The sequence below is a fragment of the Vicia villosa genome, linkage group LG6 (assembly GCF_029867415.1).
Source record: "Vicia villosa cultivar HV-30 ecotype Madison, WI linkage group LG6, Vvil1.0, whole genome shotgun sequence".
Lineage (NCBI taxonomy): Eukaryota > Viridiplantae > Streptophyta > Magnoliopsida > Fabales > Fabaceae > Vicia > Vicia villosa.
In genome coordinates, this window is record NC_081185.1 from 134,692,906 (window position 1) to 134,705,880 (window position 12,975).

General features: G+C 32.2%; 1 protein-coding gene across 2 annotated transcripts; it reads left to right on the plus strand.

Annotated features, from left to right (window-relative positions):
* The first annotated feature begins 3,431 nt into the window (after positions 1-3,431).
* LOC131610108 (transcription factor EMB1444-like) lies at positions 3,432-8,978 on the plus strand. 2 transcript variants are annotated; one of them, XM_058881977.1, is made up of 11 exons: positions 3,432-4,619; positions 4,733-4,891; positions 4,979-5,063; positions 5,190-5,231; positions 5,709-5,768; positions 6,115-6,234; positions 6,474-7,574; positions 7,671-7,778; positions 7,928-8,068; positions 8,234-8,359; positions 8,461-8,978. In XM_058881977.1, the coding sequence occupies exons 1-11, from the start codon at positions 4,519-4,521 to the stop codon at positions 8,554-8,556; spliced, it is 2,139 nt and encodes a 712-aa protein (XP_058737960.1). In that variant the 5' UTR covers positions 3,432-4,518; the 3' UTR covers positions 8,557-8,978. The 2 variants fall into 2 exon arrangements, with proteins under 2 accessions (XP_058737960.1, XP_058737959.1); XM_058881976.1 differs by having other exon boundaries at positions 3,434-4,619; positions 6,471-7,574.
* The last annotated feature ends 3,997 nt before the right edge of the window (positions 8,979-12,975 follow it).

A 12,975-nucleotide genomic window follows, 5' to 3' on the forward strand; every position in this document is an offset into this window, starting at 1 on the left:
AGTGCATAAAATTTTTTTTTTCCAATAGTTGAACCATAAACCTTAATCCTAACTCGTACGCATCATTCTTTGGGATATGTGCTTATCATTTCCTTTATGAAGCTTGAAAAAAGAACTCTATGATGGATTGCAAGTGTAGAAAACCATTTTCCAATGGTTGAAACAGATATTTCCTTTAGAAGTTGGATGCATTCAATCCATATAACATTTTCCAATGTTTGGAATAGATAATTCCTCACAGCTAAGAAGTTGGATTTATTACAATATTCTGTTTTAATATTATGTGTAAACAATGCAACTTAAAAAAAGATTTTGCACCTCAGTTTTCCTAAAAACCGATGGGATAATTTAGTGTTGAAATTAAGGATATTTATCACCATCCTTAATCAAATCCTCGCCGTCCATTTCATGGCTATCAACGCTCAAGACACTACCATTAATGATTCACGTGAAACATAAATAACTTCCATTATAAAAGCATTCTGAATATCAAAAATTGATAATGAAACATCATGAAGTGCTTGAAACTATCATACACTTTAAGGTTTGCAAAAGTGTTTGCTATGAAGAGTTCTCTATGATGGACTGCAAGAGCAGAAAATTATTTGGGTTTAAGGTTTGTGTTCTTAAATATTTATTTTGGCAGAAAATCATTTATTTATCTAATTTTTTTGTCTAACCCTTTTTTTTCTTCATATCAGAAACAAAGACAAGCAAAAGCCATAGAAAATATTATGCACCCATCATTTGATCTTTTCCAAAATTATATGATTTAAAGATCTAAAATCTTTATCTTGGGGAAACTAATTTTTTCTGTGTAAACAGTGTAATATTTTGAGTAAACAATGTTGTTTGTAAACAAATTATTTTATTAATTTTCTATGTAAATAATGTAACGAGTTTTAATTAAAAAAAACTAATTTACGCTTCAGTTTTATACTTTTATTGATAAACCTATATATATATATATATATATGAGGCGTTAGTATTGTAAATAATAAAAGTGCAGATGATGGGGTTCGAACCCATGCGCAAATAATTTTACCTATCGGTGTTTTAAAAAACGAGGTGTTAAGTCGTTACTTTTTATGATGCCCTTCGTTACCTCGTTTCTATAGCCGAGATAAAATGCATTTCGCGTCCGAGGTTAAAAGCACTTTTTATAGTAGTATACCCAAAATTGCGTTTAATAAACCTCATATGTAAGATGTACGTTTGAGCCGTATCAGAATCGCAGAAATGCGTTAAGTCTATATTGAATATGTGGTTGACTCTGGAGTGTGTTTAAGCCATATCAAAATCGCAAAATTACGTTAATCACACATAATCCAATTGACCTACTACATGTCATCCATTAATTGACACATACTATTTGTTTCCACACTTTTATTTACCAAAAATAAAAAGACCATAACTATTTAAAAATAAAATAGAAAGATTATTCCGCGAACATATGTCAACATGATAAAGAGACCAAAATTATAATTTAATCTTTTTAATTAATATGAAAAAAATTTATAAACCACCTAAATTTTTAAAATAAAGCTAGTAACTCATATTATCATGTACTATAGATAATTAAGGAAATCTAGAGGAGTAATTGCTTCCCTAAAATGCAAGCATACTAATGAATAACAAACAACTAGTACTAGTAAGCATGATTATGCCTCTTGATACTTCTAGGAAATAATTGTGTCTATTAAGTTTTTTCCTACCAACTAACCCCAAATATGTTAAATAACGATAAACTTAAAAAGATGAAGTGTATGGTAGTACCACTATTTGTAAATATAAATTTTTTTCATCGATCACATATTAAATGACATTACATTTCAAATGTATGCAATCTATAGAAAAATAGTTAATTAAATTAAATATTTTTAGTTAGTAAAATTATTACATACAAAATTTTATAAATTTAATTTATTTTGTAAAAGAAAAGTTGCATTAGCAATCTAAAGTAATAAAAATAAAAATATAATTTTTTTCAGACGAGACATGAGAGTGTATAGTTAATTGCTCTAGAATATGTAAAGGTCTAATAGGGTAACACATGTTGAGAATCAAGTGTGAGTGTGGATAATAGTCCCACATTGGAAATGTGTGTGGTGACTTGAGCATATATAAGTGGGAGAACCCACTCACCTATCACCTTAAGGTTTTAGGTGGAGAAGTGGTGTCTCTCCCACAAAGGTGTGTTGCTCAAAGGAATGTCCCGGAATTAACGATGCTCCCGACTCGACCCTCCCCCGATGTTGCGCTAACAATGGTATCATGAGCCTTTGGTTCGAGAAAAAGGGACCGGCTAAAAACTTGTAGTTGAAAGATACAAGTGTATGTGGAAGAGAGAGCTTCCACATGAGGGGGAGCATTGTGTAAGACTCACACTTGAGGGGGAGTGTTGAGAATCAAGTGTGAGTGTGGATAATAGTCCCACATTGGGAATGTGTGTGGTGACTTGAGCATATATAAGTGGGAGAACCCACTCACCTATCACCTTAAGGTTTTAGGTGGAGAAGTGGTGTCTCTCCCACAAACGTGTGTTGCTCAAAAGAATGTCCCGGAATTAACGATGCTCCCGACTCGACCCTCCCCCGATGTTGCGCTAACAACACAAATCATAGGATTCCCCAAAATAGAGTTTCTGCATGGTTGAGAAATTTACAAATTTTAAGGGTTGTAATCACAATAATTATGTTCAAAATCAATCATAAACAAAATTTCATTATGATTTATTTTTGTTGAGATAGCTTTTACTCATTAAATTTTCTAATTTTGATAATTTTAAAAAAAATTAACCTTCAGCAAAGAAAAATATGTTTGCCTTAATAAATTATACCATTTTATAAGTGATTTTTCTATATTATTTTTTATATGAATTAGTTATCTTGAATTAAATTAAATAATTAAATAATATGTTTGAGTATTATAACACTCGAATTAAATTAAATAAAATTAATTAAAAAAAACAACATTCACATAACATTTTTCAATATGAAGTAGGTGGTGCAATCCAAGTGTTTATCAATTCAGTAGAAACGTGACTGCCTAAAACACCATTTACATCTCTTGTCTAAGAAGCAATCTATAAACACATTGACTTCATGAAAAATTGCCATGAAAATAAACATTTATAATTTTCTATGATGAAACAATGTGGAGGTTGAAGGTGTGACAACTTTAGATCAATAAGATGATTATTTTCTTTTTACAATAAGGCACAACAAGACCATTGTTGAAAAAGTAGGTAAATAAAGAGACTCCTTTTACTAGAATGTCAAAGAAAGGTTTGAGAACTTGAAGAAAAGATAAGGAAGCATGTCCTCAATTTTATATCATGTTGTTGGCCATCCATTCTCACCACCATAAAGTCATTACTCAATTGGATTCTTCCTTTTTGGATTCTTCTTAATGGTGATTCTTAATCTTAAATACCCACCTCTAATCACCCTCTAATCCTCATGGACTTCCCTTTGGCTCTTTTTCCCTTACTAGTCTTCATAGTAAACAATGTTTCATCATTTTAATTACAAGCACCTTTACATAATACACGATTAACAATTATCCGAGTTTTATCCTAAGATATCTTTGCCCAATTATAAACTGAATCGACTTAATCAACTGAGTTGAGTTAGTTGAATTCACTTTTTAGAAAATAAACAACTAAAATGTTGTATATTCGATTTCACGTTACTACATCTGTATTCTTCCACAACTATCAACTCAACTGATTTAACGGCACCTGATTTTACTAATGGTGAATAGTAAAATTATTTTAAAGAATTTTTACATCATTTTAGATGAATCGGACGGTTGAGATTAAAAGTTGAGCAAAGTGTCACAATTTCCAACTAGAAAATAGAAGAACTCACACACTCTTCTCTTCCACCATAGACATTCTTTCACTCTTTGCATCTTCACTTTCTTCTCAGAAATTGCAAATTCATTATCTCTCTTTCTCTGTGAAAAGGGTCTGAATTTACCTCATAATTATCACAAATCTTCGTTGTTAGCAAATTCTATCACAATTTCAGAGAAATTCAACACCGCAACAACCTTAAACACTTTGATATGTCATCAGATATAAGCTAAATTTCGGAATTAAGCTTCAAGAACATAAGGTGTTTGTTTAAATGCGCGTTAATTTTATGGCAATTGGGAAATTTTGTTGTGCTAGTTGTTTTGTTTTTCAGCGTAATTGAGGGTTTGGTTGTGTTTAATTTAGCGATTGTGAGGTAAAGTTTGAAGCTTTTGTTGGTGGGGTGGTGGGAATTTTGTGGTGTGAGTGATGGGTGGGGATCGTGTGTTACTATTACAATCTGTTGGAAAAGAACCGCCATTAAAACGGCGAGCTGGGTTGCGGAGGAAGCAAGCTGGAAGAGGGTCTTACAGAGGGAGCTAGATAGTTAGGGGAAAGTTGATTGATTGGTTCTTTCTGTGTGATTGGATTTGGGGGGTTTTTTTGGTCTTTTTTTTTTGGAGGTTTCAAGGTTTGTAAGTTTTTAAAGGAACAAGAAGATGGGTAGCAATTTGCATCAACTACTCAGAAGTCTTTGTTTCAATACTCATTGGAATTATGCTATATTTTGGAAGCTCAAGCATTGTGCTCCAAATCCAATGTATGTTATTACTACAACTTTTGGTCATTTGGTTATGTTACGAATGAGCTTCGCACAAAGAGTTATGTATCATTACTTTAAATTTTTGAGGCGTGGTACTTTTTTTGTTGCAGGATCTTAACATTGGAGGATGCTTACTGTGACAATTCGGATTATTTTGACGCTTCAGAAAATAAGACCTTGGAACAGATTAAGGGTGGGAAATTTTCACATGAAGCTTTGGGGTTAGCTGTGGCAAAAATGTCGTATAATGTTTACTCATTAGGGGAAGGGTATGAATAATCAAATGTAACATTTTACTTGAGATTTGAAACTTTTGATTACGTAGTGCTTGTCCTAAGATCCTTCTTTGTGTACAGTGTTGTTGGACAGGTAGCTGTTACTGGAAAACATCGGTGGATCTGTGCAGATGATCAAGTTACAAGTTCTGACTTGTCTTTTGAGGTGAGAATTCAAGTTACAAGTTACAAGTTTTGAAGGTCTTTACATGGTATTGGACAAGTACATGTCACTATCCAGCTAAACTTGCAACCGTTCTCATTCTTTTCCTCTTTTTGGTTTGATTTTCAGTTTACTGATTTGTGGCAAACACAGTTTTCTGCTGGAATTAGGGTAAGCTAACTGATCTCTTAGAATTGGAAGAGTGAACTTCACATGTCTATCTAGAAATTAGAATTGCGTCATGATACCAACAGTAATAGTACCAAGCAGTATTGTTAAATAATGTCTATAGAGCTATAGCATAGCAGAATTTGAACAAAACGTTGGTGACATGCTATATAGTACAAAGTGTTGTCAAATAGTGGCTATAGCAGCGTTATAGCACTGCTGTGTAACGGAATTAAAACAGACCGCTATTTTCTATGATCCGCGATTGACAACAATGATACCGAGCCATTATAGGGTTCTGGCTTAATGTTCTTATTTCACTAGTTGCAACCAAATTATATTGAAATCATATAATGTTGCATTCCATTTTAGAGTAATTATTACGAGAAACCTAGAGATTCTTTGATAGAAAATAATGCATCACTTTACTTTGTCTGCACTGAAGTTTTTCATTGACAAAGCTTTTACTTTGCCTTGTAGACAATTGTTGTTGTGTCTGTAGTCCCACTCGGCGTTGTTCAGCTTGGATCTCTAATAAAAGTAAGATGAGTACTTTTTAATGTTTATTTCCTTTGATCGAGCAACATACTATCTCTTCAAGATTCTGTTCATAGCAGACCTTGTATGTATCAGGACCATTCGTGTATTTAATGATTATTCGTGCTCTTTTGCTTGAATGTATCAGGACCATTCGTGTATTTAATCTCGTTGGTATAATTAGTTGATTTTTTTTTTTTGGAAATAATTAGTTGAATTTTTTCTCTTCGAAATGTGCTATGATTTTGATAGAGTGTAGGATATTCCCTGGATATAAGCTCATTTGGAAATTCATTTATTATGTAAAACACTTGACAATTTGCATTGCTTCTGTCACCCTTGGCTGCAGGTGAATGAAGATATGGGAGTTATTAATCATATAAGAAACCTTTTTTTGTTTACTCAAGATTACTCAATAGACCACATTCCTAGTCAAATACAACATAGTTTGAAGAGCTCTTCATCTCATGTAAGCTTCTTCGTCATGGACCAGGATTGCCTATAGTAATTATTACACAGTAGTCAATATCGGCATTTGACTTGAGATTTAATGATTTACACATACATTAAGTCAAATTTAAACGATCTCAATCATCGATTTAGATTGGATGGTCGAGACCAGTAACTGCATGACACAGTTATTAGTTATTACAGCTAATCTATTTTGAACATTATCACGAGGTTTATATTTCTTATTTTTTTCAGCAGGATATTTTGATGGAAAAATCATCTTCAGATATTATGCCTGCATGCATGACGAATGAAACAGTGGATGTTTTGATGCCCCTTCAATGTTCTGGGAGGAACAGTGCAACTAATTCTGCTTATTGGGAAATGGGTGATGATGTGATCAAGCACGAAATACCCGAGCTCAATAGTGATGTGAGTCCCATTTTGCTTCAGTCGACGTTTGATATGATTAACGTGAAGCATCAGGAATTTGGAGAGATAAGGCCTCTAAGTGCGAGGGAGTGTGCAGGGGGCAGTGATGGCCACAAAAATATGAGATTAGAATCGGAACAAAATTTATCATCATTTTTGAACAATTCTCTTATAAATAATGATGGCGTCAGCGATTTGATACACCATTCAGAAAAGTCCAGAGTTGATTCTGCATGCTTTCCTACAGATTTTCTAGAAGCATATGTTTCAGAAAGTGACAAATCTCATAAACACTGCAAAAAGTCAGAGTTTTGGACTGTGCCTTGTGGCAAGGATACCTCCTATACACAGTTGAGTTTTCCGGCTGGCTGTGAACTACACGAAGCACTTGGACCAGCATCTTTGAAAGGGAGCAAATATTTGGATTCGCTGGCACAGGTTAATCAAGATGTGAAAATTATGGATATGCCAGACACAGTTAACACTAGTCAATCAACTCCAGAGCATCTTTTGGAAGCAATGGTGGCCAATATTTGTCACAGTAGTAATAATGATGTTAATAGTGAATCATCATTTTATAGATCAAAGCAATCTGCAATAAGTTCTGGCAAAAAACCTGAAGTTTCTATTCAAAATGTGACTGTTAATCCAGAAAGCTATTCAATAGATCATCCTTCTCTTTTCAGAGAGGAAAAACACCATTGTTTGAGCTCATCGTCAGGGGTATGTGGTGTTATGTCATCTCAAGGCATTTCATCTCTATGTCCTAGTGCTTGTAGTGAACAACTCGAAAGGTCATCTGAACCATCTAAGAACATCAAAAAGAGAGCTAGACCTGGAGAAAGTTGCAGACCTCGGCCAAGAGACAGGCAACTGATCCAAGATCGAATTAAGGAGCTGAGAGAGTTGGTTCCAAATGGTGCAAAGGTATCTTGTTGTACCTTTTTTCTTACCATTTTTTGGTTTACGTGATGGTTGCAATTCTGGTTCATTTGACTAAACATTTTATGTTAACTCCAACAGTGCAGTATTGATTCACTACTGGAGCGCTCGATAAAGCACATGCTCTTTCTGCAAAGCATAACTAAGCATGCTGACAAGCTAACAAAATTCGCTGATTCTAAATCAAAGGTAAGGTAGTAAGGTTTAAAGGGATTTGAGAAATATATCCTCTGGTCTGTCATATGTAAAAAACTAACACTCCTGCATTTAAATTCAAATGACCCCGTTATAAAATTCTGTTGTTTTTTCTGTTCTTTAACACTCTTGCAATTTCACAGTTGCATCATGTGGAAGCAGACATTCTTGGATCCTCTAGTAGTGAGCAGGGTTCAAGTTGGGCAATGGAGGTAGGGGGTCATCTAAAAGTTCATTCAATATTAGTGGAGAATCTTAGCAAGAACGGACAGATGCTTGTTGAGGTACGTATGAGTATGACTTGAAAATTACGATTTGATTTGTTGATTAAAAACTATAATACGCAAGTACAAAATGAAAAACCTTGCTGATGGAAAATGGAGTTGGTTTGGACTCGTAATCATCTATTGCATACATTTTCTATTTTAATTCTGACTTTTTTGCTGTAGATGCTATGTGAAGAATGGAGCCATTTTCTTGAAATAGCGGAAGCCATAAGAAGCTTAGGCCTTACAATTGTGAAGGGTGCAACAAAAACTCGCGATGACAAGATGTTAATATGCTTTATTGTTGAGGTAAGCAAGATACATTGTCAAATAGAAACTGCAACATGGCTTTATCATGTCCTTATATTAGCTATCTAGTGATTATTGTTGACGGCCACATTGCGTCTCAGGTTGAAAACAACAAAAATGTACACCGATTGGACATCTTGTGGCCGCTTGTTCAGATACTGCAATCCAAGAGCACTGCAGCAACAGTAACTGGTTGATTCGTAGAAACTTCACAGCCCTTTATTTGTTGCCAGAACTCATTATTGATCACTGAAATGATGCTCAGGATTTCTTACCCTTGTGTGTTCAAGACTCTAATTGCTGTTTTTCTTAAAGCTGGTTTGAATTTTGAGTGTTTGTTTGTGTTTGGCATTGAAATAATACAATGCATTGACCCCTTCTTACTCTTAGTGCCACTTTTTATGTTCCAGACTTATGCTTTGATGATCATTTAAAAATATAGCCTTGTGAGCTTAATAAGTAAACTATGGAAGATCAACAAACCTATACAGGTTGCTTATGCTCATGGAGGGTCCAACTGGAACATAAGGTGGCATGTGTTTGTATTGAAATGTGATTATTAATTATCAATAATGTAAAATCAAATTTTAGTTTCTATAAATTCATGAAGTTATTTTAACTAACTTGCAGTTTCTGAAAACATTAAAAAGTGGTTGGACATGTGGTTGGCTTGAATAGTAAGGGACTGATAGTATCTTTAAGTTCAAATAGTGTTGGGTTTTTAAATCTATTTCAATATTACAAAATTGACTCTTAAGCTTAAAGAAGCCACTCTTTGTAATCTTTTTTCAGCCTATACCTTTAATTTATGTGAAATTTGGAATTTTTTTAATACACCACCCCACATACTATTGGGCATGTTGCATAAATAATGTGAGATTTGGTTTTTGTCAATTTACGAATATAAATAGTAGATGATCTGAATGAGAGATTCTAATATCATGATATATTTTATACAATGTTAAACTCAATTGTACAAAATCAATTTTTAAGAGTTAAGAGTTCCACAATCAAATGTTAAACTCAATTGTGCAAAATCAATTTTAAGAGTCAAGAGTTCCACAATCAAATGCAATAGTATTGGATGTGAAAGTATGCTAAGAGTTCCATAATCAGATATAACATATGTTTATAAGTGTAAACAATTTTTACCTTCTATATCAGTTTTGTAATGTAGGGTGAAGTTCAACTAAAATTTTAAAAATAACACATCATTAACAAGATTAGGGGATTGAAGATAGACATGACGGCAACTTAGAAACTACTCCCTCTTCTCTCAATGATTGATTTATTTGGAATAAAATAGTGTTCCAAAATGAATAATTCATTTTAATTTTTAATATTATGTTTCTTTAAGTCAATCCTAATAAATTGTATCATTGAGATGCTCTAAGAATGTATGTTTATAGAATTAATTATCTATACCTATATCTAAAGAGGATAGGGAAAATGGACTGACCTATTTTTTTTCCCTAAACTACCCTTTAACCGCTGATGTATTTACTAGAAAACCACTCCAATAATTGTCGGGAGTTACAAAGACAAGTGCCACTAATATCATATAAACTCTACAAAAACTACTGCATATTTCGAAAAAGAAGTTAGTTTTTTCATGGGTGAATTGCTTTCTTACTTGCAACGGCAAACACTAACAATTAGACATAAACCATTATTCTTTCTTTTTACAATTGAGACATGGATGTTTTTCTTCCTATAATTGATAAATAGGAGTTTTTATCTATAAAGTCACTGTTAATGCAAATAGAGCATTCTCATAAACATGCTTCTAAAACACAAACAGAAAATTCTCCGGCCATTTTCTTCCAATATTATGTACTTTCTTAATCTCCCAATATTATGTACTTTCTTAATCTAATATTTTTATTAATTTTTCTTCCATTATTATGTCTGAATCTATTATTTTTTAAACTTTTTTCTATTTTTATTCATTATCCTAATCCTAATATTATAGTTTCATTCTGCATATATCACACCACCAAAATTTTCTCATAAATTCATAATCACTTTCCATCCTCTTTTTTAATGCATTGATTTGGACATTACTTTCACTTTTAATTATCATCTTTTACAGTGTATTATGAAGCAAAATTATGAATTATGATACAAATTTGTTGTATTGTTTATTGCTTTTAACCATCTTTCATTTTTATTATTTGACAGAATAAACTAACAAAAATCATAAAGAGGATGCATTTAATTTACAATTTATTATATTTGTTCTTATGTTTTCTTAAATATTCACGTTTCAAGAAAAATAACTTCTATATAATGATATGAGATTGAAATTTGCCTTTAAAAATTGCGATGCAGATTTTTTAACATACTAGCGTGAAATATTTTTACATAATCAATTTAATATATTAAAGTATTAATGTATATGTCATTTTGATATATTTAGAGACAATTCATAGTATCTCACACAATGTGAAATTTAGTTTTTTGATAAGTAGTAATTTATTTTTTTTAATTTTGCATTTTAATTACAGTTATTTTTTTATCTTTCATCATTTAACACTGGTTGTATGAATTTATAAATTAGTAAATTTAATGATTTTTTTTATTTAAGGATTGAAATAATTTTTAATACCATCTTTTATTGTTGTGTATATCATCATATTAACATGTATTTAAAAATAAGTTAATATTATGTAAATAGTTAACAATAGATAGATCATACATGTTATCATTATCATCACCAAATCAAAACACATTGAATTAACATTTCAAAAACAAAGTTGAATATATTTGAAATTGATGAAGATTTACACTCAAAAATTCAATTTCACATAAGAAAAGCAAATAAAGAATAACAAAAATAGATATATCTAATTATGAATAGCAATGTAAAAAGTTGGAACGATAGAAAAAGGAACAAATTATTCTTTTTCCTCTACTCGCTTTCTTTCATTCATGCAAGTAATAGAAACAAAATACAACATTAAAATTTGATCATATAAAAGGGAGGGAGGGAGGGAGACAGAGAGTTTTTAGTCTTTAGTAAACTAGAGTTATTGTATTTTTCATAAATTTTAAACATCATTATCAGTTTTTTGCATTGTTAAACTGGTCTTGAAAATACTTTATATTTAGTGTTGAATAATGTGACTTCGATAATAGATTACTAAAACATATTTAAAGTGAATACTTATATTCTTACTAATATTTTTTTTAAAGGATAAATGCGAAAAACATCATAAAAGAAGCACATTTTTGCTTTGCTTCTCCTTCAATTCACATATATGGGCATTAAAAAAGCGAACAAACATTCACATGAGGGAGAGAGAGATGGGAGAGGGAGAGGGAGGAAGAGGGAGAGGAAGAGGGGGAGAGGGAGGGGAGAGAGAGATAGAGAGAGGGGAGGGAGAGAGGGAGAGGGAAAAAGGGAAGGAGAGAGATTGCAGATCACAAATTTTACCCAAAAATTTTCATTTACATTTTGACGCTGTGCGCATTAAAAAAGCGGATAAACGGGCACGAGAGTGCCCGTTTAGACGCTAGTAGTTATAATTTTCTTATTTTAGTTCGATCATAAAACTAATCTTTCTCTTTTGGTTTTGTTTGATAAAAATAACGATTGTCTAATAAGTTAACTGGTAATTTATAATGATGGTCGATGGCTAATGATTGATAGACTCCGTTTGATAAAAATATTGATTGATTGATAAGTTAGCTGATAGTTTATAGTTTATGTTTGATAGCTTATAACTTATAATTGATCGTTGATGAGTAATAGCCGATAAGCTAATTAAAATATTTTGTAAAATTAATAGTTCAAATAATTTATAAATGTAAGATGACAGAAAAAAATTGTCGATCAGCATATTGGATTTTTTTTTCGGTAAAAAATGTAGTTGAACCATCTTACATCCGCTAATTTAAAGTTTCTTCTATTAGCGGAATTACCCTTTTTTCTTGAGTTGTTCATCCTCAAATTTGTTAATTGAAAGAAATTCGACTTAGTGGATTTGTCTTGATTCTTTGGCCTTCTTTCTTATCATCATTCCCTAATGGAATAATGTCCTGATTAGTGAATTGTTTGGCTTCTTGCTTCCTTTGTTTTCAATGCGGATTCTTGACTCTTAAATTTGATGTCAATCTTTGATACCTAACAGAATAATCTGTGATATTTTAGGATCATTTCAAACATTTAGGACAATCCAAATATACACACAAATTGAAGGCTTTATATTTACTTATTGGTCAAGTGAATAAGTGTTCGAAATTGAATATGATTTTCAATTAAAATACACATTTATCAATCTTTTTTGGAGGGATGGGACATTTTGGAGGATGTTGCAAACTCAAAAGCAATTTAGCCTATTTACACATAGCTAGAGCCTAAAGGCGGATGAGGATTTAAACAAAATGATCGAGGAATTGAAGGTTGATCCTAATGCTCATCTGTATTACAATTTGGAGTAGAATAGGTTACCCTATAAAAGGGGATTAATCCTAACCTCAAAATACAATATGGATTCTAAATTTGTTGTATGTGGGACTGGAAATGAGTCGAGTCGAGTCGAACTCGCCTCAGCTCAATTTGACTCGTTAAGAATTGGCCGAGTTCGAGTTTTTGATGAACTTTTTTTCCAACT

Coding starts and splice junctions, on each gene's coding strand:
- LOC131610108 (XM_058881976.1), top strand. CDS start 4,519: ATGGGTAGCAATTTGCATCAACTACTCAGAAGTCTTTGTTTCAATACT. Junction 4,892..4,978: donor GTTTACTCATTAGGGGAAGG/GTATGAATAATC, acceptor CTTTGTGTACAG/TGTTGTTGGACAGGTAGCTG. Junction 5,064..5,189: donor GTTCTGACTTGTCTTTTGAG/GTGAGAATTCAA, acceptor TTTGATTTTCAG/TTTACTGATTTGTGGCAAAC.